Genomic DNA, 23,610 nt, shown 5'->3' with positions numbered 1-23,610 from the left:
GACCTGTTGGCCCAATCCAACCAGTGGACCGGCCCCAGGTCACTTATCCAGCCCATGGGGCCACATGGTTTTGTGAACTCCTGTCCTAAACAATACAGAAGTCCGGCATGCCCATTTGCTGCAGGCATGAAACCATTGCGAGGATACTTCAAAAAGAGCAAAAGGAAAAGAGGCCCTTCCCTTTTCTAGGCAGAAAAATTAAGACAGTATAGGAGATAACCAGTGAGGAAGCAATAACCCTGAGAATGGTAATGCAGGTGATACAAAAAATAAAGTGGTGGGCTGTGGAAGACCTAAGGTGCAAACACCCCAACAAAAGAAAAAAAAAAATCTTCATTTGTGCATGTATGTACACAGAGAAAAAGGAAAAACCAAACATTTTCAGTAATGAAAACAAAAAGCAGTATTAATAAACAGCAGAAAAGAAGGGCTCAGGAAGGTTTGTAGGCTGGAAGCACAAATGTTCCCATCTCCTCCTAAGATGGTTGAGAAGAAATTATGAATAAGAGCCTTCTACTGCCATTTACCTCCTTGGAACAGGACGCAACACAAGAAGCCTGATCAAAGGGTAGGGCAGAAAGAATATCCTCATACAGGAATCCACTCATCATACGACCTCAAATTTGCATGACACTCTCTTGACAAGCAAATCAATCTAACTATAAACATTTTAGAAGGAATGAAAAATTCAGTGCAGAAGAAAAACTGCTGTAGCCCCATTTATGAGACATCTACTAGGCCACCATAAGTTTTTTTGTAACTCTTAAGATATTAAAATGTAAAATAGCTGTTACATACCACTTAGTGTTTTGGACCTTATAGGAGGCAATCCTTTCTTTTGCCTCTCTTTTTCCCTTTCCCTAGCTCTTCTTTCACTGGAGTATGACCGAGATGACTTCCTTTTCCTCTCTCTTGATCTTGAGCGTGAACGTTTTCTATGTTTACGTTTTCGAGAACCAGACCGGGACCTTGACCTTCGCTTTCTTGGTGACCTAAGAAAACAATTCGTTTCAGTACTTTGAGCGGGAAAAAGTATTTCAGTTTTATTTGTTTTTTACAGTGTGTGAACTTCCCCTAAAGTTTATCCAACTGTCTGGAAAATTAGGTAGGTTTTTTTTTTTATTGATATAAAGAAAAACTACTTCTGCCATTACTGTCTGGAGAAGAAATAGAAGGTCTAGTGCAATGGTTCTCAACCAGGGTTGCCTTTGGGTGTCATGCTATATTAGCACCGTTAGGTGTTCCAACACCAACACATAATTCACAAGATACAACCAGAGATTTCAAATAGGATTCCATAGGGTCAAACACATTGGCACAGACTTCTTATCTTTCTGAGTTTTTTGTAACGTAAGAGTTGCTCTATTATTTTTCTAAGGTCAAAAAAAAGCTAAGAGCTGGCATTTTCCACAGGATACCTTGAGTCTAACAAGGATGAAAAACACTAGACTAGTGTGAGGCTAAAATAAAGAAACTCAAAATTTAAAGGCAGAAAAATAAGTATTATGCTAAAAATGTTGTCTAAACCCTCCCCCCCCCCAGTTTTTAATTAGTTTATTATTTTTGTTACTTGAAAATTAAATTCATCCAAATCAATGCAAAATAAGCTGTCCGGTTAAGATTTTTTTTTTTGACTGTTTAAATGTATACTGTGCCAGAACATGTCCAGAAGAGGCACTGCACTAATCTGACCTGGCTTGCCTAACATTTGTATAGACTGGGCACTTCAGCGGGACTTTTTTGGCAGTTTTATCTAATAGCCGATTGAATCAGCTTTAGATAACAGCACCAAAAAGCCCTGCTGAAGCATGTGATCTATACAGATGCTGGAGAGCTGGGATGAACTAAGGCACTGCTTCTTCCAGTAAAGCACATTTCCCCGCAGATCTCTCAGCAGCCTATTTATTCATTTCCAAAATAAATCAGGCCTTTATTCAAAGTTAGAGAATTTAGAACAATACAACTACAAGCATACCAACATTCGCAATGTTTTAAAAACAGAATAAAGCTGTTTGTACTTGAGCTATAAAACTCATTACGAAACCTTGAACGAGATCTTGAGTGTGTTCTTGATCTTGAACGAATAGCTGATTTCTTTTCTTCCTGTTCAAAGATCTCCTCTTCTACTACATCTTGTCCTTCATCTATATCCATATCCTGAGTTTGGAAGTAAAGAGAAATGTTAACAAAAATACACAAAATATACACTGATGTTAAGATGTGTACATTTTTATCCCTGTAGAAAACTGTAGTTTGAATCATGTTTCTCTTTTTATACTTCAGTAATTTAATTATAAATGACAGCATTTACCTGTTGCTGAATATCTATCGAGTCATCCAGGTTTGCTTCTACTTCTAAAAACTGCTGTTGGCTACTTCCTTGTGATGGTGATGCGGAGTGCTCTGAACCAAAATTTCCCTCCTGATTTTCCTCTGGGCTTGCCTGCAGAACAAATAATATATTGCATAACAAATATATCAAGTTAAACTAAATGTTTTGGCAAAGAGGAGCTTCACAAAAACGTATATAAGCATGACTACTAGGAAATTTTTGAATAACAGTTAATAATAAATGTCTGCTATTCTTCATCTTACAGTTTACATGAACATATAGTTAAACTTGCAAGACTAATCAGGTAAGTAAAATCAGAGCAACTTGATTTTCCTCCACTGCACGCTGCATACTTCATGGACTTCCTTACAAAAACAGAGATAACTTAACCAACAGATTTTTCATTCCAAACTATTCAATACCGATATCCAGTCAGGGTTTGCCTATTCTAGGTCATTAAAAGTATGCCCCCCCAATCTAAATACTTATTCCCCAAGAGAATATACTCTTCTTGAAAAAGAATATGAATAAACATACATATAAATATTTAAATCGTTTTACAAAATCCTACCTAAGTGAATATCAATGTATTAACACTGCAATAAATTTAATCAAGATCCTCACAACAATTTAAAATTAGGCCAGTGTGATAATTTAAAAACAAAACAATGAAGGCGAGACAGCATGGCACTGGACTATATTTTATGCCAGAATGTTCACTGCAAGAAATGCAACAGTATACTTGGAACTCAAAAATACCACAAAACTTACTTCATAAAATAAAGTTTAGAGAGCTAATTTACTAGAAAAGAAGTATTTATAAAACCACTGATGTTGTGGACCAATAAACTTTAAACTGTTTTAAAATAGTAAAGGACAATCTGCTGAACATCAATATGCATCAGCTGTTCCAAACTAATTATAATGTCTCTGTCTTCATATACCAATAAGTGACTTAATGCACTGTAATTTGAAACCTGAATAAACAAATTGAGAGTGGTTTAGTGCTACTTATACTTGTATAGGAGCAGACAGACCGAGTTGCATCAGAATAAATTATACAGGTATAATTTAATACTAATGAAACTATTACATTTGTCCACAAACTTACTCAATTTTAGCTTCAGAGCATATTGTTTATTGTAGGACTACATTTTAATAAACAATATGTATGCATTTTTAGAATGTTAATTGGCATATGAGGTACTACAGCTCCCCTTGCTTAGTTACTACAAACTTAACTTTTTCCCTAAGATTTCTCTACTGGAAAAAAACTTAAGAGATTTTTAAAACGCAACTCTGAAAGATGCTACTTCAAAATAAATAAATGCCTTCATAGTGTAATCCTTCTAAAAGACACAAAATAAAATCTCACTTTTTTGAGAGACGGGGAAGCAACTTGTTACCATTAATAATAATTTGCTGTCTCTGTAAGGAAATAACAAATAAATCTTTCTAGTACCCAAAATACTGGATAGATGTATATCTATCTATATAGGTATATATAAATAAAATAATTTAAAAGTGGCAAAAAAGGGACAATTTTCCAAGCAAAACATAAGCTTAGCATTCACATAAACAAAGTTTTAATTTCACTTACATATTTTGTAATGGCTATATAACTTATCTGAACTGTTACTAGTTATTGAAAAAGGAATCAAAATCAACAGGTAAGATCAACAAGAGGGGCCATAGGTAACATGCATTTTGTCTAGTGAAGTGGATTAGTTGTGCTGGGATGCTGCGCAGGCCCAGATGATCTGCTTCATTTGGAGACACCTATTTCTAGCCTATGTCTTTGAATGTCTCCAAACTGAAACCACGGACAATACAGAATCTAGTATCTGTTCCACCATTCTTTTTTTAAATATGCAGGTATTTAGAGGATGTCAGCAACTTCTAATTACATTTCTACTATGCTTGAAATTTAGTTCCTTATACTACCTAGTACCCACTATTCTGTGGTAGAATTCTGAACAGTATATACAGTTATTGGTATAACTTTCCTGTTGCACTAGCTTACAAAGGAATGCTAACATGTATATAATAATAACATTCTCCTTATTTCCTGCTTAGTACATATGTCTTCCAATGCTGCCACTACTCCCCTGAACCTAACACTATGTGTTCTTTAAATTTTCTTTAAAACTATTTATCTTCTAATAATTTCTATTCTCCCTTTTACCAATTCCTACCTTATTTCTCGCTCCTCCTGCCTGTCTCACTTGTCCTCCCACTTCCCCTGGCCTTTGCCTTTTTTCCTTTCCGGTCTGGCCTCCTTTCCTGTTCTTTTCCTTAGTCTGTCTCACCAGCGCTTGAACACAAGATAAAAAAAAATCTTTACAATGTACTGTGGGCTGGAAGTCACTATGTCCATTCTGGAATTTTAAAAGGCATTTCCTAATAATGTACAATCTGTTAAGAAGATTGTGTCTGTCCAGCAATGTTTCAGCATTTAAGGCCAGACTAGAAATATTTGGTCTGGCTCTCTCATAAATAGCCATTAAGTTTATAACCTAATGACATAATTTTTGTTCCCACCTTTTGTGTTCGAGGTCACAAATTCAAATCCCCATAAAGCTATGGAAAGTAGAATAAATATGGCCATACCTTTGAAAAGATCACAAAAAAATCTTTCAAGGATGATCAAGTTGTTTCTTCTTAATCCTCAGCGCAAGGGTGTTGACCAGGGGTTGGCAACCCCAGGCACATATGCTAGAGCATGAAACATGAAGCCATTTTGCTTGGCACACCATGCCCAGCCTGGGCTCTGGGTAGCTGCTGCCAGACACAGAGCCCAGGTTGCTTGCAGTGGCTGGCAGGGAGGCTTCTAGTTCTGCTGCAAACAGCCCTCGCTCCGTGGCTGGCAGCAGCTGCCCAGAGCCTGGGTTTCATGTGGCAGGCAGCTACGACGCTGCAACTGATGCAGCAGGTCGAGCCTTGGCCCAGCTCTGAGGCTGGCAGCAGCTGCATGTCCCTTGTGGCACACGGTGGGGAAAGGGCCAGAGTTGCACTGCCCTAGGCTTCTTCCCTGCCATGCACCCCAAGGTATGCATGCAGCTGCCAGCACCACAGAGTTTGCAGCTTGCCCACCACCTGCTGCAAACAGCCTAAACAGCTGCACAGGGGTCCGGAGTCCTGGCCTGGCTGCATGCACACCTTTGGGCATACGGTGGGAAAGGCGGCAGTGGTAGCATCTTTTGCTCTATTCTTTCCAGCTATTGTAGTGGCAGTCTACACTTGGTTGTCTCCTTCTTAATCAGAACAGACTGTCCACTTCAGTGCTTTCTGTTACTTCTCTGAACTGGGATGAAATCTGACACATGTGTTAAATAAAATGCATTAACAATCCTGTTTTTTTTTCCTTTTATGTACCATGGCAGCATGCAGTCTTTCTACAAGAACAGGAATTTTTTAATTATATTTCTGTTAATAGATTCATTAATGAGGTATTACTTCTGCATTTCAGTTTAAGAATCATCTTTCTGAACTTAATAAACAACAAACCAGTGTTAAAGTATCTGTTTTCTAACTAATTTTTCTTCTATATATATTTTACGCATCGTTTTATATATTAATGGTCCCTTGTTCCAATCATCCTTTGTTAACAGTTTTGTTATTTATAAAAGAAAGCTTTAGAAAGAAGCCATATTTTCTTGTTCTGAAACACTGTATGCATTTTTACTACTGTACAATATTAGAATTAATATTATAGCCACAAGAGGGAGTAGTTACCTTCTGAGGCTGTTGTTGCTCAAGGAGTTGCTGCCGGAGATGTTCTAAATTTTGCTGTTGGAGCTGTTCAGCTAGTTGATGAAAAAGTGAGTTGTTCACAGATTCAGATACTAGAGGCCTACAATAAAATAATTTTAGAAAGTTAACTTTTTTCCCCTCTCAGTAATAGCCAATTAAACAAATGTTCATATTCTAAAAATGTCATACTCTTATCTACAATTTCATACATGAAGACACTAGTAATACAACTCCCCTACGTTAAAAAATGTTATTGTGATTAGTTGCACTATTAAAAAAATTAGTCGCAATTAATCACGATTTTAAGCACACAGCTAAAAACTCAAAATGATGAGCAGAAAAACTCAAAGATACGTAAAATTATGCAGGTACTTTGTATGGTTGGGGGTAGGTATGGGAGGTGCATGTGGGGTTTGGAGCCTAGGGAAGGGGCTTCCTGCATACCCTGGCAGAATATGGGTACTGTGTCAGGAGTAAGAGACAGCAGCAGGGCTGGGGGGGCTGTGGCTTGTGAGTGAGGGGTAGATAGATGTGTGCACACACACGTACAGTCCAGCAGACAAGCATATGGGGGAGGGAAGAGGTGGGTGGGGCATATTTAGGCCCCTGCAGTGAGGAAGGGAGTGGGGCAGAGGCAGGGGTGAACAAGGCCCTGGGGCCAGAGCTGTGGGTGGCTCATCCAGGACAGCTCTTGCCACAGTGCACACCCCTGAGAAGGCATGGGAGGCACACGCCCCCCGGATCTGTGCAGAGGGTGGAGGCGAACTGCCACTGTGCACTGGACTCTGCACCCTGTTGCCATTACCTTGGGAGCAGTACAGCACTATGCTGTGCCTCCTGGTGGGCAAGGGACACAGCGCAGCCAGGATGCAGTTCCTGGGGCAAAGCCAGCAGGGTGCAGCGCACCCCAGTCCACAGTGGCAGCCTGCCTCTGCCCCATACACAAATGAGGGGGTACGTGCCCTCCATACTTCCTCCGGGGTACATATAGCAGTGGGAGACCCCCCCGCCATGCACCTGGACAAGTTGCCTGCAGCTGTCTCTCAACCTGGCCCTTCCCTCGAGCCCCACTCACCCCAGCCCCATGCCCTCCCCTCCCAGTGGGGACCTCAATCTGCCCCCTACCCATACCCATTCCCCTTCACAGACTTGTCTGATAGGCGCTGCTCCACAGGCCTCTAGGCTGCATTCCTGGATGCCTGCAGGCAGTGGCTACGTATCTGTGCCTGTGCATGCCCCTCTCCCTGTGCTGCAGCCACCTGGAGCCCATGCCCGGACTGCCCTGTGGTCCTCTGTGCTGCCGCCACTGCCTCACAGGGCAGTCTGGAGGCAGCAGTAGAGTGGAGCCCCAGTGCGGACTCCAAAACCACATGCACGATTAAGGTGTTAAAAAAATTAACGTGAAAAATGATTGGGTTAACCGCATGCATTAATCGCAATTAACTGACAGCCCTAATAAAGTTACTTAAAGCTGCATGAACAATGTTTTCAAAACAATTTCGCTCTATCCTTTTGAAATGGTAGTCATTGAGTTAAAAGGATCCAATATATGGTAGATATGTTGCTTTAGATGTTTAACATATATATGTCCCATTGAATTCATGCAACTTGTCCTCTGTTCCTATTGCTTTAGTATAACAGGTATATAAACCGAAGAACAATATAGTTGGCCTGCTTTTCAAACTATAAGTTCAAGTAAAAAAAACAAACAAAACAAGCATTAGCATTTTTTCTTAAGGATTATAAGATGATCTTACATTTGGGAAGTAGGTGTTTCTTTTTTAGGTTCTTCACTGTGTTCAGACTCTTCCCCAAAATCAAACCTGTCCATCAGCTTCTAGGAAAAAAACAGACTGAGCATTATCAAGCATACTTTGTATAATGCGCTTTATTTAAAAAAAATAAAATTGTAAAGAAAAACCACAGCTCCATCACTCTTGAGCTTTAGCCACTAACTCAAATAGAAGCACACATTTCCATAGGGCATTTATACACATATCTTTTTTGTTATGCAATGTGCTGAAGACCCACCACTTTGGAGCAGACTCAATCGCAATGGGAGCTGATGCGAACTGCACTGCATGCAGTTGTAGAAGCAGCGAAATGCGCTTGAACATACAGAGAATGGTGGTGGTGCGCTTTTGAACTAAAACACCTATGTGTTTTAGTTCAAAAGAGCATTGCTGCCATTTTCTCAGCACTGACACTTATTTCGCCACTTATACAACAGCAAGCGACGCAGTGCCAGGTACTTTTCAAAGCACCTGCCCTACCGTGCTTGCATGTGTAAAAATGCCCATACTGTCTGAACGACTACTGTGCTTGGGTTTTAAAAAAAGGCATACATAGTTAAAGAAAAGCATACATAATTAAAGTCAGTTGGCACAAAGAGTTTAACAACTCCCTCTGACAACTAACCAACTGCTCTGACCACTGCCAAATACTGACATCAGTGGAGGAAAGTTATTGCTGAAGATATGAAAAGAGTAACTAGCTCGTTAGCATCACATTCCTTCAACATGGACTCTGTTAAGGAAAAAACCACAAAAAGAAAATATTTGGAAAGAAAAGGTATTTGCCACAGAAACTGGTGCCTCAGGAGTGCTGAGATTCCACACACTGTTTATTAGGCACTGCACTAGGTGTCTCTATGCTTTGGGTGCTTTCTGAAAAGCAGTGCCTCCGATAGGGCCACAAAAGTGTCCTCTCAAAACACTGAACACTGACAACTGAAACGATTATAAATCGCCAGTTTACACTGCTAAACACCAGTCTCATGAAAGAACTCAGAGGAAAAGGAAAAGGTAAGCAGCCTGAATATGAAGAAAAGTGGATTCTTAAACAAGTTACTGGGTAAATAGCTTTACTCTCTTCTTCAATTGTCCAATGCTCAGTGAAAACAAGCGAGGAAGTTACACTGGCTGGCTGATCAGCAGTTCTTAAATCAAGGATTTTGCTAAATTCTTTCAAAGCAAGCATTAGCTCCACATGGGAAATAATAAGGTAGCGCCATGCAAATGTGTGACCAGTGTCCCACGGAATAAGTCTTAAGATTTCTATGAGAAAAACATTCCAGAGGCAAAACCACCAGCAAGGCCTTAAGCACAGTGCAAGACAGAATTGCTCTATAAACAAACTCAGAGATGCAAAAGAGCCTATGAACGATCCTTCCATAGCACCTGACAAAGCAAGCTGTTCTTGACAAAAGCCTATGCATCTCTATATTAATCTATAATAGTGGTACTCAACCTTTTTCCCCCTTGGGCTGGATGAACAGAGCTCAGCCCATCTGTGGGTTGGATCCGGTATGCAGGGCAGTGAGGCAGGGCCTGATCTGGCCATGTGAGGGGGTGGAAGAACACCTTGGCCCAACTGGGCCCTGTGGAGGAATGGGACATGACCTGGCCCTGATCTGGCCACACAGGGCGTAGGAATTTAGCAGTATGGGAGGGTTGACCATATTACTTGTCGCTGCTCCTCCACCACCACATTTCCTGACCCATGGGGAGTCCTGCAGGCTAGATTCTAGGGCTGAGTGGGCTGGAGGGTTGAGAACCCCGGGTCTATAAAATGCAACTACCCGGCATTCTGCTTGACTTGAAACTAACATAGCTACCTCCCCTGTAGCAAAATCTTATTTACTGTAGAATAAATTCTGAGAGTCTAAATTACTGTCATCCCAAAGTAGATGGTTTAATGTGCCTCAATATACAACTTAATTTACTAGCAACTTAAGAGAAACAGTGCTCTATTTTAAATGTTCTCCAAGATCTACAAGACTTGTTCACTTCCAAACCAACCTGAAAACCTTTTCTGATTTGCAAACAGCTCCCTCTGACTTAGAACGCATTATTTTAACAAACCACCATCATTTAAGAGTGTTCAGGGTTCTCAGCTGCCACTTCTCCTTAATGTCAGGTTCTGATGAATTTGTAAGTCTTCCTCAGTGGAGCATACCCTCAAGCATCTAAGAATATGCTCTAGGGCTGTGATTCACAATGGGTCCTGCAACACCTGAGGTGGGTTGAGATTCATACAAGGATGTGGCAAGGTGCTCTGCAACGTCACTATTAAGTGTACAAACATGATTCACAAGATAAACACAGAGATTTCAAACAGGAATCTTTAGGATTAATAATATTCTGACCTGTTGTGGTCTGTTCTTCAAGTTCTTTGCAATAAGAGAATTGCCACACTATTTTTCTGTGGTCAAAAAGAGAGTGAAAACTAAAACTTGGCATTTTCCAAGGTGTGCCTCAAGTCTAAAAAGACTGACAACAGCTTTAGGGTCAGAACTATAGATCCCCTGCCAGTAACTGATGGAGGAGAACCACGACATGCCTCAGAGACTAGCATCAACAGCAGAACTAGATGATTCCCTAACACTCAGAAGCAGGCTATTCAGTTCTGCTCTCTGACAGTGATACTTCTTCCTCTCTTGGACAATACCAAAAGCTCTTGGCACCTAAAACAACTCGGTATTTCTCTTTTTGCTTCCCTTATATGCTTGAGAGCAGCAATAAACATATTTAAAAAAAGGACATGTGAGACCAAGGTTTGCCAGAGAGGTCCCTATAGCAACCGCCACAGCTGCTGATACTGATTTTGAAATCAGTGAAAATCCTGGTATTGAGTAGGAACCTGCCTGGGTTTGTTCCAATTGTGAGCATTAGTTAACACTGAATAGTAGTTTGGATTACACTGTCTAAAATGATGCTCAAATAAGGAACCCAGCAATGCATATAACTACCATATTTACTCAAATCCAAGATGAGGCTTTCCCCCTCATTCAACATGGTGAAACAAATCTCCTGTCTTGGATTCAAGCACAAGGCAGGGCAGCAGGCAGCTGCTGCAGTCCCACCCTAGGATCCAGGTTGGAGTCAAAGCAGCAGCTGTTGCTTCTCTCTCACCAGCTGCCTCCCTCCCCAATCCCTTGCTAACTGCACCCCACACTGCCTCTGTCTGCCTGTCACTACTGTCTCCGCTACTCCCCTGCTGCCACTTACCCTTAGTCACGACTGGCTGGCCGGGATCAGAGCCGTGACGGAGGTTAAGCAGCAGGAAGGGGAAGAAGGGGAGAGTAGAAAGGCAAGGGGCAGGATGGGGCCCCTTCCACAAGACTGTAGGGGGGCAGGTGCTGGGAAGGCATCAGGAGCAAGCACCAATGGGGGAGAGCAGGAGGCAGCCAACTGACTCCTCCACCGCCTGCCCCCGTTGCTGCTTGCCCCACTACAACAGTATGGGGGGGGGGGAAACAACCTTCCAATAATTAGATTTTATACATGGAAAACTGTAACAAATTTCTGACTTTCTCATGTATAAAATTTAATTATTAGGGGGTCATCCTAAAAATTCAAAGCTGTCCTGGATTTGGGTAAATACAGTAGTCAAACAGCCTCTTTCCCTTTTACTTACAGCTGCCTATTTACCGAGTTTTGTTCAGTACATCAGAAGTTCCTCAGAGGCCTCAAGTTTTAACAGTAATCTTGTGTCAACTTCAAATTTTCTCCCTCCCCATTTACTCCTTCCTCTAGATATTTTATTAACATCTTCTGTGTGCTTTTTCTTTGACATTTGCTAATTTATTATAGCAAATTTAGACTTCACCTCACTGTCTACTTTCCATTTCAATTTCTTGTAAAGGGCTATGGCTAACTAATAAACATATGAAAGCCCAAATAGATTATATCAATTGGTTCCCTTTTCATTTACTATCTTTTGAATTCTAGTAAACTAGAGGCACAGTTTTCCTTCACATTTGTTCCTGTCTTACATTCCAGTAGTGTGGGGAGTGATGGGGAGCCTGAAGGTAAATTTGTTTTTAATCACCATAATTACTATTATCACCTTTCCTTAAAGATGAATGCAAAGTGTGCTTACCTGCTGATTTGCTTCAGAGTTTTTAGCAAAATATGCAAAGGACCACATATTTTGTGAACAGCTCTTGGTTGAGTACCATCTGGTGCTTAGAGAGATGTTGCTATTTAAATACAGCCCTTCATTAGACTTTAAAAACAGCTGCTTTGCTGACACCTAAATCTTTCATAGTATCTTAGCAAAGATTGAAATTGCTTGTTGTTTAAAAGACCAAGTACTATCCCAGGTGCTTCAAAATGCATACACTAAGACTGTCTTAAAGTTTGCTGAGCTGCATTAGGTGTGCAGAGGAAAAAAAAAAAAAAGGTTAATTGGGAGTTATTTGAGCAAGGGGTTCCTGAAAGAGAGGAGTGTAAACAACAACATGTTTACAAGATTACCTGCAATGTATAATGTTTTTGGGAAGATAAATTATTCCCAAATTGATCTCAATGCTCAAGACTTGTGTTACGTAGTGTCTGGGACTCACTGCCCTTCTTTGGAAGGAATTGTTTAGAACTCAGGGAAAGCCTAACTGATACACTAAAGAATGTGACATGCACATGTGCTGTAAGATTAGTTTCATTCCTACAAGACAGAAAGAGACAATCTGCTGTCACAGAAATCAGAAGATCAAAGTAACAGGTACTGAACCTGAGCAATACCCACAAATTCAACCTAATTAGCAGTTTTCAGAATGGTATACATGTTCTTTACTCACTGCACGCATTCTGCAATAGTTCATTTTAAAAGTATTCTATAAAACTACAATTCCGAATCCACTTAAATTTAGGGTTAGGATAACTCAAGGAAAATATCACTAATTTCACTGAAAGAAAAATGAAAACCTGGAAAACAGTTCCAGTAAGTGGTCATGATTCAGGCTCCTCAACCACTCAGATGATTTGGTCAAGGAGCTAACAGACACAAGAAGTCCCTTAACATGAGCTCCTCAAAACGCTTCCCAATCTTATAACTTTTTTAGTGCAGAGCTCAAGAATGTGTCTGGAGCAATTCAGGTTTGTGAGCATAAGAAGGTGCAAGGTGGACTTTAGAACTGTGCTCTTGGAACAGCTACAATGGTGTCAAACACATACCTAGACAACAATGTAAAGTATCCAAACCTAAAGCTTTTGAAAATCTAATCTGATGATTAATCTGTTTACAAACTGGGTTGCTATTAACATGGGTTTGTTTTTTGTTTTTTACTACCATCCCTATAGAAGCAGGGAATTGTGAAAGGGACCTTTGATATCTAGGAGCTTGGAAGCATTAACAAGGAAGAACCATAAGAGGAAAAAGCTGGGCATCTTCCCATCCAATGACATAGCTGGGACGGATGGAAGTGAAGCCATTTATGCATCTATCACTTCCCATCTCTTCAGTACAAATATTCATCCCCATCCTTCAACAATTCCTTTTTATACATGTTTTTACCAGACCGGGGGGCCTTCTCTCCAATACTTGCCAATAAGAAGAAAGGATTCAAAACATGTCTTTCCCCTCAATACTGCTAATTCTAGCAGAATTCAGTTAAGGCAAGTCTGATGAAGAAAGGGTTCAAGAGCTGTTTCATAAAACTCTCCATGTCCAAACACCTCATTTGTAGCTCCCTTTCAAAGCATGCTCCCCACTTACTCCATGTCAATCTCACCATTGCATCCTCTACCCATCTCCTCAACCTGGGGAACCCTTGCTGATGTCTGCCATACTGTAAGGAGTAAGGCTGTGAAGGGAGGCCCAAGAGGCCAGAGGCAGTTGGAAGAGGGGTTAGAGACGGGAAGCTGGACTATGAAACATGAAGGTGCCGAGATGATATTGAAGGGCAAAGAAAATTAACTACCCATAACATTTCATGGGGCAACCAGAACATAGTGCCCAGCTAGACTCAAACCTCTGAAAAAAATCAGGGAAAAAAAAAAAAAAAAAATCAGGAAATGAAGAATAACAAACTTCATATGCCTTCTCTCTGCAATGCAAACTTAACTCTGCCATTTTTGAGCAGACTCAACACACTAACACTCAAACTGTCCTATTACTCACAGACAGCCTACAGAATACTATGGTAACAAATGATTAGTGTTCCACATTCTTTGTTTTTACCGATTTTTACTTTTACATTTCCTGATTTTGGGGGGGGGGGGGGGGTGAGGAAGTCAGTAAAAACTGAATGACTTACACCCGTTTTTCAGCCAAAGCCCTGTTAACCAGCACAACTGTGGAATGACCCATTCCCCACTTGTGCCAGTTAACAGGGCTTTGAACTGAAAAAACAGGTGGTGCTGGTAAGCTAAAAGTGCTACTTTGCTGGTTCTTTTTACTAAGACAAACCACAGATGTAGTTCATACACAGTAATTGAGTACTACCTACCTCTGGGCCTATACTGAAATGCTGAGCATTCTCCATGCAAACCCCAAAGACTTGCAATATTGTTGTCCCTTTACCCTTGCCTTGGGATTCTTCCCAACACTTAGGTTTTGCTAAGTCCCAGAAACCACAGTCACGTTCATCATCACATCACTGACTAGTTCCATAAGATACATACTCCTAACACTGGGCTTGGACGGACATTCTGTTTCTCCAGGGAGAGGCCCTGCTCTCTGTGGAGAAACCACAAGTGTCCAGGGGGAGCAAGAGCATGTTTCAGTGTCTGCCAAGCAGGGAGAAGAGCCTGTTCCCAGCACTGAAGCAGTTAGGAGGTATGTTCCGCTCCTGACTTGTTCCATACCTGCAGCACTTGGGTACAGAGAAGCAACCAAGAATAGGTCTTGCCAAGCCTTAGCTGGGCTTTAACACAGCACAGGGGAGGTGAAAGGCTGGAGGACTCGTATGAGCATGGCACAGCACCCTACCTCTCGACCCTGATGATCCCCGCTTAGATTCACTTTAAAAAAACAAAACAAAAAAACCCCCAAGAGGCTGCAAAGCTTTCTGGGCAGCTTGCTCTAGGGACAACTTGCTGCCCAGTGTCCTCACTGCAGGTTCTTTGCTTCATTATCTGAACTTCTGTACAGGTCAGTTTCTCTCTAAGGAAAACAAACCTGGGAGGGTTGTCCTAGATCCATGTTCGTCAACCTGTGGGTTGCAACCCAAAAGTGGGTCGCAAAAATATATAAAAAGGGTCGTAAACAAACTTTAGAAATGGACTCTCCTTTAAAGGAAAAAAACCATAGGAAACTGTGGCTTTTCCCTTTGCAGGCTGGCAGATCTCCAGCCTGTGAGGGGCTGCTTGGGGCCTACCAGGTTCCACACACCCACCCCCTGCCCCACACACCAGGGGACTGGAGACTGGGGGCAGCAGGTCAGGACTGGCCAATATTTACAGATGGGTCCTGGTACAAAATGGTTGAAAACTGCTATCCCAGATTATCTGAATGCATGTACACAGCCACTGCATACAGAGCCAAGTGCTGAAATGAGGCATATTTGGTCTCTGAAGATACATAAACACAGCCTCTTATCACAGGGCCAACTCCTCTAACATGCTTAATGGATCCCTCCACTATTCAAGACAGCTGTACCTAACAGCAAATGAATTTGGAAGTCATATGGATAAATGATGAAATTCAAACAAATGGAATGAAACAAACAATGGCACATTCTTTAGGTTTTCTTTGTGTCTACTTGTCATAGCAGTCCCTGTTACTGAATCAGTCTCAGTAAGTTTAATCAGCTCCAGAGTATGCAATGCTGCAGAAGTGACATATGCCTTTAGTCTGTATGCTCTTTTTGTGAAGATCCATCCCTCTAACCCATTTTCTCATTTTCAGTGCTTTGAGTGTAGGTGAACTCCATGTTCTATACACTACCAAGCACCTTGACCTCCACATACACCAAGTTTTTTAGCAGTTAATTATCTGAAAAGAGAGGGCCTGGGACAGATATTTCCCCAGCATTCTCCGTGGCAAAGACTGTTGAAAAGAGATTATTTAGCTTTTCTACAACCTACTTATGTTTCTTTTATTGTTCCTTTTTGCTCCCTGAGAACTCAGAAGCTATACTCTACCAGGCTTCTTGTTTGATGTACTAAATTTGATATCTATCCTTCAAAGCTACTATAAACTTTCCTATTTTCTACCTCTGTCACCGTGTACACTAGCAGTGCTCAACATTCCAGCTCTATGGGCATGTCTACACGCACATTAATGTACTTTAGTTAATGAGCCTTAAATCTAGTACCATTTAGTAACTTACCATCTAGTAAATCTAGGGTATTTATACACATACTTTGTCCCGCAACATGCTGGAAATCCACTGCTTCCACACACAAGCTGAGGCGAAGTGTGCGATACCGCATGCAGTCTTTTGTATAAGAAGTGAAATGCACGCCAGTGCACAGAAAATGGCTGCAGTGCACTTTTGAACTAAAGCACCTCAGATGCGTTTTAGTTCAAAAAAGTGTGCTGCCTCCATTTTCTCAGCGCTGACATGCATTTCACCACTTATACAACAACTGTAAGTATTGCAGTGCTGGGCACTTGCATGTGTAAAAATGTCCTCCATTGTGAGTGAGGTACTAGGAAAATGTACATTAGCCTATTTTGATGCACATTAACTAAAGAGCACAATTATTAATGCGCATTAAAATAGGCTGATGCACATTAACACACACACACACGTAGACCTGCCCTACTGGCCAGGTGAGTGACCTGAGAGTGATCCGCTGGCCAGATCCCAAAGGTGGGGTAAGCAGGCAGGACTGACTCACAGGTCAACCCAGCACATTAGCCCAGGCCCACACCCTAGATCCAGACACAGCAAACAATCCATGTGTCAGCTTGTTCCTGCACACCAGGTGATGTGTGTAGTGTGTTAATGTGCCACTGAAGTCCAGCACAGAACCGTGTCATTCAGCCCAAAAGGCTCCCTGTGTGTCCAGAAAATTTGGTAGCAGGGGAGCAGGAGGAGTGCTCCTCTACCACCAAATTTCTGAATCCACAGGTATCCACAGAGGTTGGATGACATGACCGCATATGTCAGATTTGGACCCCAAGCCAGTTTCAGCACCACTGGTTTACACCATCTTTCTTTCTCCCTTGTCTTTCGACTGCATTAGCTTCCTTTTGGCTTTCCTGAACAAGTCTAAGGGTTTTAATTTTCTCACTTTGGAAATCTGATTATCTGTCCCTTTAAAAAAAGGCCTCATCCCTAAGCTTTAAATATCAAAATGCTAGCTTTAATTTGAGCTCTTCCCAATGAACAGGAACATAACTCAGTCACTATTACCTTATGGTTAGTTCACTGTTGTTTTTCTATGTGTTTATGATGCAATAAACCTATTAATACTCTATTCATCCATTGTAAAATGGAAAAACTTAAAAATAATTTTCTATTCATCCATAGTGAACTGACTGGAAAAAGTAGTACATAAAATATGAATTTCTAAAATATGATTTTTCTTTTAAAAAAACCTTTCAGATTATATGTCATTTATATGAGGAGGCGGAAGGCACAACCCCAATTTTCTGATATGCAAACAAACTTAAAAGTTAAATTGACATTCTCATTAGATATATTTATAGAAAAAGAAGTTAAATCTGTCTTTTGAAAAAGTCAATTAGATTTAAATACTTCAACTATTTTCATTTGCATGACCCGATAGAAAACGTTTGTACTTGGAACTGTACACAGTCTAAGACATTTCTCTCCAACTTGATCATGTACTTTTTACTTAACTGACCACTAAAGATACAGAGATATGACCCACAAGAAAACTTCAAACACACACTGTTTAACACCACATGTATTTCTCCAGTTTTGGTACTCAAATTCTACCTTGTTAAAAGAGACACTCTGTTCCAGTGGATTAAGTGTGTTGGCAGCAGCAGCTGCAGCTGTAAGTTGTGCAGTGAGGGCCTGTAACTGAACAACAAGACCAGCATCCAGTGCTTGGAGCAGTGAAGGTTGTGGTTTCTGCTGTTGTATTTGTAGCGTCTGTATTAACTGCTGAAGCTGGAAGGGAGACAGGAAAACCACATTAACCAAAGTAGGTACCTACATAAGATTTCAACTAGCTCTTCTGCCCTTCTCATGGGAAAAGGTTTTGCCCATATATAGTATAGCTAACCCGGGGCTATTGCTCTGTAATTTCACTGTAATCCGTGTGTAATTATGGCAAATTGTATTCCCACTTACTAATTTGTTTTTTGCGGCTCAGACAAGATAGTGCAGATGCTTGGTTCTTCCTCCTAACTTGCTGTGACAGGTAGGATGACGACCAGTCACCATCCAGGATTTTCCTGCTGTCTAGGACTCCCCTCTTCTGCTTCTCCAGTTAGATTCCTCCTGACCTGAAAAAAATCTGTTAGCCTATTCCACTTTCCTAAGTGCTCATTTATGTCAGGAGTCTGTAGCAGTGCAGCTACACTTATGTAGAGTAAATCACAGTGGTGATGTCTCATTTTACATTGGGGCAGTGTATCGGTATTAAAGGTTCATAATGGTATATCTATCTACTTTGGCTACAAGGCCAGTTGCGTGTTGAAGTCTGGGTTTCAGTGGAACACGGAGTCTGTACTGTTTCAACCAAACCACAAAAAGCAAATTAGCCAGTAAATGGAAACTTAATTTGCCTTTGTGATTTAGCTTTCAACAGCACAGGCACTGGGTTCTGTATAGCAGTGAGAAAATACACCAGGAAGAGGATATAGGAGACTCAAGATTAAAGCAAGGGAAAGAGCCTGAAGGCAAGTAGGTAACAGGGGAAACAAGACCCCCCAAATCTTCCAAGGTACTATCCTGAAGGAAGTGCTCTAAACACTCAATTGCTATGGACTGTATTTGCAGACACCAGCACAGGAAGATGCACTAGTTTAAATCTGTTACCTAGGATTCCTTATGTATTTTTTAATCTTGTCAATTAACACCTCCTCTCTACAGCCCAAATGTCTAGGGCTTTTCTGCAATGGCTATTTAGGCATTTCTATGACTTTCTGAATGAGATGAAAATTGAACCTTATGCATTCACTCATTACGTATCAAAATGCCTCGAAACCTCTTCTGTAACTCTGGGAGGAGATGGAGAAAGAAATTCTGTTCCTCTGAAGTTTTCAGATAGTTACCTTATGAAGATACTAGTGTGTCCAACACATACTGAATTTTTCTGCTTCTGGTTCAGGGTTTGGACAGAAACTCTAAAGGAAAGTGCTGTATAATGGGAAGGGTGAGGGATAGGAGTCCACACTTTTAGGCAAGACGTAGGATAGAAGAGTTTTCTGGACACCTGGAAAACATTATTATGTGAAGAACTATAAATATTTAGTGAAAAAGAAAGAGGATCATACATGTGGGAAGAGGCTCTCCTACATTAACTTCAGACTTGGAAGAAAAAGGGGCTTTGCCACCTACATGAGGTAACACACTGGTCTCCTAAGTGTCTGGAGCTTTGTTTGAAAACAGATATTCTGGAAGGAATTGGACATATCTAGATTACGGTGTTCCAGACAATGTTACACTAATGAAATAACTAAATCTGTCCTTCTAGGTCTCATTTCAATTCCATGCTTGAAGTCTCTTCAACATTATCTTGGCCTAACTTTTTATCCAGCTTGAAATGCCAGAGTTTCCACTTCTTTTAGCTTTTTTATTTTTTATTTTAAGACCTAACCTTCAATGGTCTTAGTGTGCATGTTCCACCTGTTCCTGGGATCCTGCTTCCAGCTCTTTTAAGATGGGCAAGTACCAAAGATTATCATGCAACCTGAAAGTGATGACTCCTTTTTAATTAGGAAAATCCACATAAGTTAGGTGGATTGGTTTAGTTTCCTACTGTCACCAAAAATGCACAAGCTGGTGCTTTCTCTGCTACTACACTGGAGACAACCTCTGTTACTGTGGAAATTTCTCTCCCTTTCAGGCAACTTATAGAGCCTGTTTTATCTGTCACAGCCCTAGAACCATTTTAGACACTGCTTTGCTCCTGGAGAAATTTCACTCAGCTAGAGAAATATACTTCATGTGAAAAAGTGTTTTTTCTATTCATCTTGCTGACAGATAAAGCCATGGGGTCACCTTCTTGTGTGTTGTTTTGTGTAGGAAGTAATCAAACTGGAGAAGCAGAGAAGGAAGCCCTGGAGTGAGAAAAATCCTGGACGATTGGTGACCATCCTACCTTTCTCCATACTAGCGTTTGGTCCCATCTTTCTTCTTTTTCTAGATCTATACCAGTGATTCCCAACCAGGATGTTATGGCACCCTGGGGTACTGCTAGATATTTTGAAAGGTGCCTCAAGGTATGAGGAGATAAGCAGATACAAGCAGGCTCAGGTTTTTCCCTGATTGGCAGATCTCCCACGCCCACTGCCCCTCTGCAAGGCACTGTAATATATAAATAAATTTTTGAAATTAGGTGCCACACAATTCACAAAAGTTATGGAGGTGACCTCGAGTCCAAAAAGGTTGAGAACCACTGGTCTAACCTCTCAGCTTACCTGCAAATTCAATAATGAAGTCACAAAGTCTCCTCTTTTACCCACATAATGCAATCATAAATATGAAGGAAGCAATTTTTTATTAGATTTTTATATGTGGGTGGTGACGAGGGGCGGGAAAAAAGGGACCAGCAGCAAATGAAGGCCCCTACAGCCAAAGGATATCTTGGAAACCTAATTTTCTCTCCCTATATACATTTACACTAATTTCAAATCAGTCTCTGTACCCTTGCTGGGTTCTTTCTCTTTCTACATCCGGAATCTCTCTCATCCTGCTTTTTGGTACACATATTGTACCTATCCTTCTCAACAACTTTTACATGCACTGCAGTTATCTTCTTGTCCTCAATCTTTCCCCTTTTTTCCTTCCCCTTCCTTTTTAACCTGCTGACCCACAATCTTTATTGCCTTTTACCTTTACTGTCTTCTCCAACACTCATCTTCCTTATGGTCTTGCTCTTGCTTCATTCTTACTTCCTGCCATCCCTCACTTCCTATATCGCTCCACTCCTATTGACAAATCCTATTTTTCACACTTGCAGTCCCTCCTTTCCAGGGTCAATACGCTAATTTTCCTAAATTGTGACCTGGCTAAAAATTCACCTTCTTCCAACTTTTGGCCAGCTGTATATGGCACTGCTTTGCTGAACACATAAAAACTGACTCTTAGTCCTGCAAGTGGCAGCACGCTGGTTATACTGGTACACTTGTGGACCCTATTCACTAATCTGCATGGAAGTTTTTGGTGTCCCAACAGAGCAAGCCAACTAAGAGAGTGGGGGGACTGCCAGAGTGATGGTATAAATCATTTCTACTCAAAGATGAATATTTATACTTTGAAAAGAAGTTACTGCTTTTCCATGTTCAACTTTGGTGTGTTAATATGCTTAGATTTTCGAATGATAGCCTCTTTGTCATCATCAGACCACTTTACTTAGTTGGGCATTCAGAAATTAAGGCATCAAAATCAGTCATTTCTGAAAATTTAGGCCAAGTGGCATGTTAAAAAGTATTTCCAAAGTACTTCCTGAATCCCCTATGAATGAAAATAAAGGGGTACATTTAACGATGAAATGTAAAACAAAAATGAAAACTGAACTAAACAGTTGTCTGTGTTAAATGACCACATTATGTATACTGCAGTTTTTAACTTCCATGGGCATTCAGCAAAGAAATAAGTTTCAACTACCATTTAAATAACCACTCCCACTCATTAAATCTTTCTGGTTAAACATTTATACCTTCTGCAACATTATAAATACCATGGATTGCATGGGCTGCAATCAATCTTTTTCTGGTATCTTACTGAACAAAGAAAATTTCACAAAGAACAAAAAGTGTTAACTGGTCAAATATAACATACTTCACTTCTAAATAGCCTAGTAAATGGAACACTGAGCACAAATTAAAAAATACATGCAAAAGTTATACTTAAAAAAACCCATATAGGTTGCAAAAACAAAGACAGCGTAGACCATATACAGCTTGAAATAATATCAGTGCCCACAAAATATTTACCTGTTGGCCCTGTGGACTCTGTAAAATTTGTGCTACTGCAGCAAGTGTATCTGTATTAGCAATCTGAGACATCCAAGGATCTGGTAAACTTTGTACCACATTAGCTGGAGTAACAGGGGTCACAGGAGTTCCTGCAAGGTGAAAAATAAGGTACAACTAAATACTGTTAACATGTATACATTTTTTTTAGAGGTTCACTAAAAATATAAAGCAATAAAAGCTGTCAATAGTAAAGATGCATGAGCAAAAAGTAAAGACATGAATCAAAACGTCACTGACTATTCTGCATTATTTCACAGTATGAAGAGACTGCGCGCACTGAATTTTTGGACAAGAAGCTAAAATTATCTTGTGGGGGGGGTTTCCACTCCTTTATAGCAACTCTTAAATGTGAAAATTAAACATGCATTTATAGTTTAAAAATGTTCTTTACTAACTACAGTAATTCTGGAAGGCTGAAATACTGGCCACAGAGGAAACTACCAATACCTTTATCTAAAGAACATTCAGAATGCTAGAAATAATGCAAACTTTCTGAAGCTTTGATTAGTACAACTACCTGTATGAATATCTTAAATGTGGTTCACCACTCATTTAATTGTTGGCCTATCCAACAAAGATGCCAATGAATGCAAAATGTGACCGTGTTCACTGTAATCTGGGATCAGACAGCATCTCTGTCTCTGCGGCAGTTTCTTTTTTTTCCCTAAGGAAACTGAAGACAACTTGAACCGGATGCAAGTACATTATCTGTCATTAGATGGTAATGATTTCTGAGACTAGATGTTTGAACTACTGGTAAAGTGGTCAACTGTCACTACCATGCTCCCCTGAACCATTGGACCTACATACAGTCCTTAATCCTATTTTAAACACAGCAGCATGAAAAAAATGGATGCAATTAGGAAAAATAAGGAACATAATTAATAATGCCAACATTGGCTATGTTTAGTTCTTTGAAAGGGAAATATAAAATTTTATAACGACAGTTACCAATATTGATTCTATAGCAATGCTCCTTATATTTATTTCCAGGTAATTATCATTTATTCTTTTTTTTTTTTAAAATCAGGGATCAAGGATACTAGGCACCATACACACACGATAAAATATATGGACCCAGTTTAAGGAGCAGAGTTTATATAGCAGCATTTAAGAAAGATACAGCAGTGAAAAGTAAAACAAATATTCAGGGAATACCTGAGGCAACATACAAACAGAAAATTAGTAAGAGGCACGTCGCTTATCACCATGAGCCAAACTAATACCAGAAATTAATGAACAGTAGAACCAAATCTCATTAAGTAATAACATCACAGTAGAGGCAGGTTTCACCCTTGGACAACTATACAGCTTCCCGGTAACCCCTTCTGGCTTTGAAGTAGACAACAATACAAGTGGTAAATATTAAGTATTTTAAAATATTCACAAAAATCAAAAGGTCTACCCAAGGAAAGAACACATGACCACCTTTAAATATAGAGAAGGGCTAGCCCTAGAGAAGGAAGCAGATATTGGCCTGCTGCAAAGTAAAACAAAACTAATACCCACTCCTCAGCTGACTGTAACAGTAGATGTCCATTAACCTAAATCTCTACTAGACTCGTGTCTTCCTCAGTGTGAGCCTTGTCAACAGTACCTGGGGTTCCTACCTACACCCGCCAGAGTCAAGTTTCATGAAGAAGTCCCTCTCCATCTCCCTCCTACTGCTTTGAAGA

General features: G+C 40.5%; 1 protein-coding gene across 6 annotated transcripts in view; it reads right to left on the bottom strand.

Moving 5' to 3' along the window:
* Positions 1–23,610, bottom strand: part of SCAF8 (SR-related CTD associated factor 8) — a 168,946-nt gene that overhangs the window by 97,759 nt on the left and 47,577 nt on the right. For 4 of the 6 annotated variants that reach the window (XM_090041692.1, XM_090041687.1, XM_090041681.1 and 1 more), the window contains exons 6-12: positions 21,893–22,023; positions 17,721–17,897; positions 7,843–7,922; positions 6,068–6,185; positions 2,312–2,443; positions 2,045–2,157; positions 799–992 (exon numbers count right to left, since the gene is read on the bottom strand). In XM_090041692.1, the coding sequence (XP_089897818.1) occupies positions 799–992; positions 2,045–2,157; positions 2,312–2,443; positions 6,068–6,185; positions 7,843–7,922; positions 17,721–17,897; positions 21,893–22,023 (945 nt within the window). Of the gene's footprint in view, positions 1–798; positions 993–2,044; positions 2,158–2,311; positions 2,444–6,067; positions 6,186–7,842; positions 7,923–17,720; positions 17,898–18,080; positions 20,134–21,892; positions 22,024–23,610 lie in introns of those variants that run through there. The other 2 variants (XM_090041696.1, XM_090041706.1) reach the window with 2 other exon arrangements.

Source organism: Crocodylus siamensis, chromosome 1 (genome assembly GCF_052110815.1).
Source record: "Crocodylus siamensis isolate JL-2025a chromosome 1, ASM5211081v1, whole genome shotgun sequence".
Lineage (NCBI taxonomy): Eukaryota > Metazoa > Chordata > Crocodylia > Crocodylidae > Crocodylus > Crocodylus siamensis.
The sequence above is the reverse complement of the archived record's forward strand: the minus strand, read 5'-3'. Positions and strand labels throughout refer to the sequence as shown.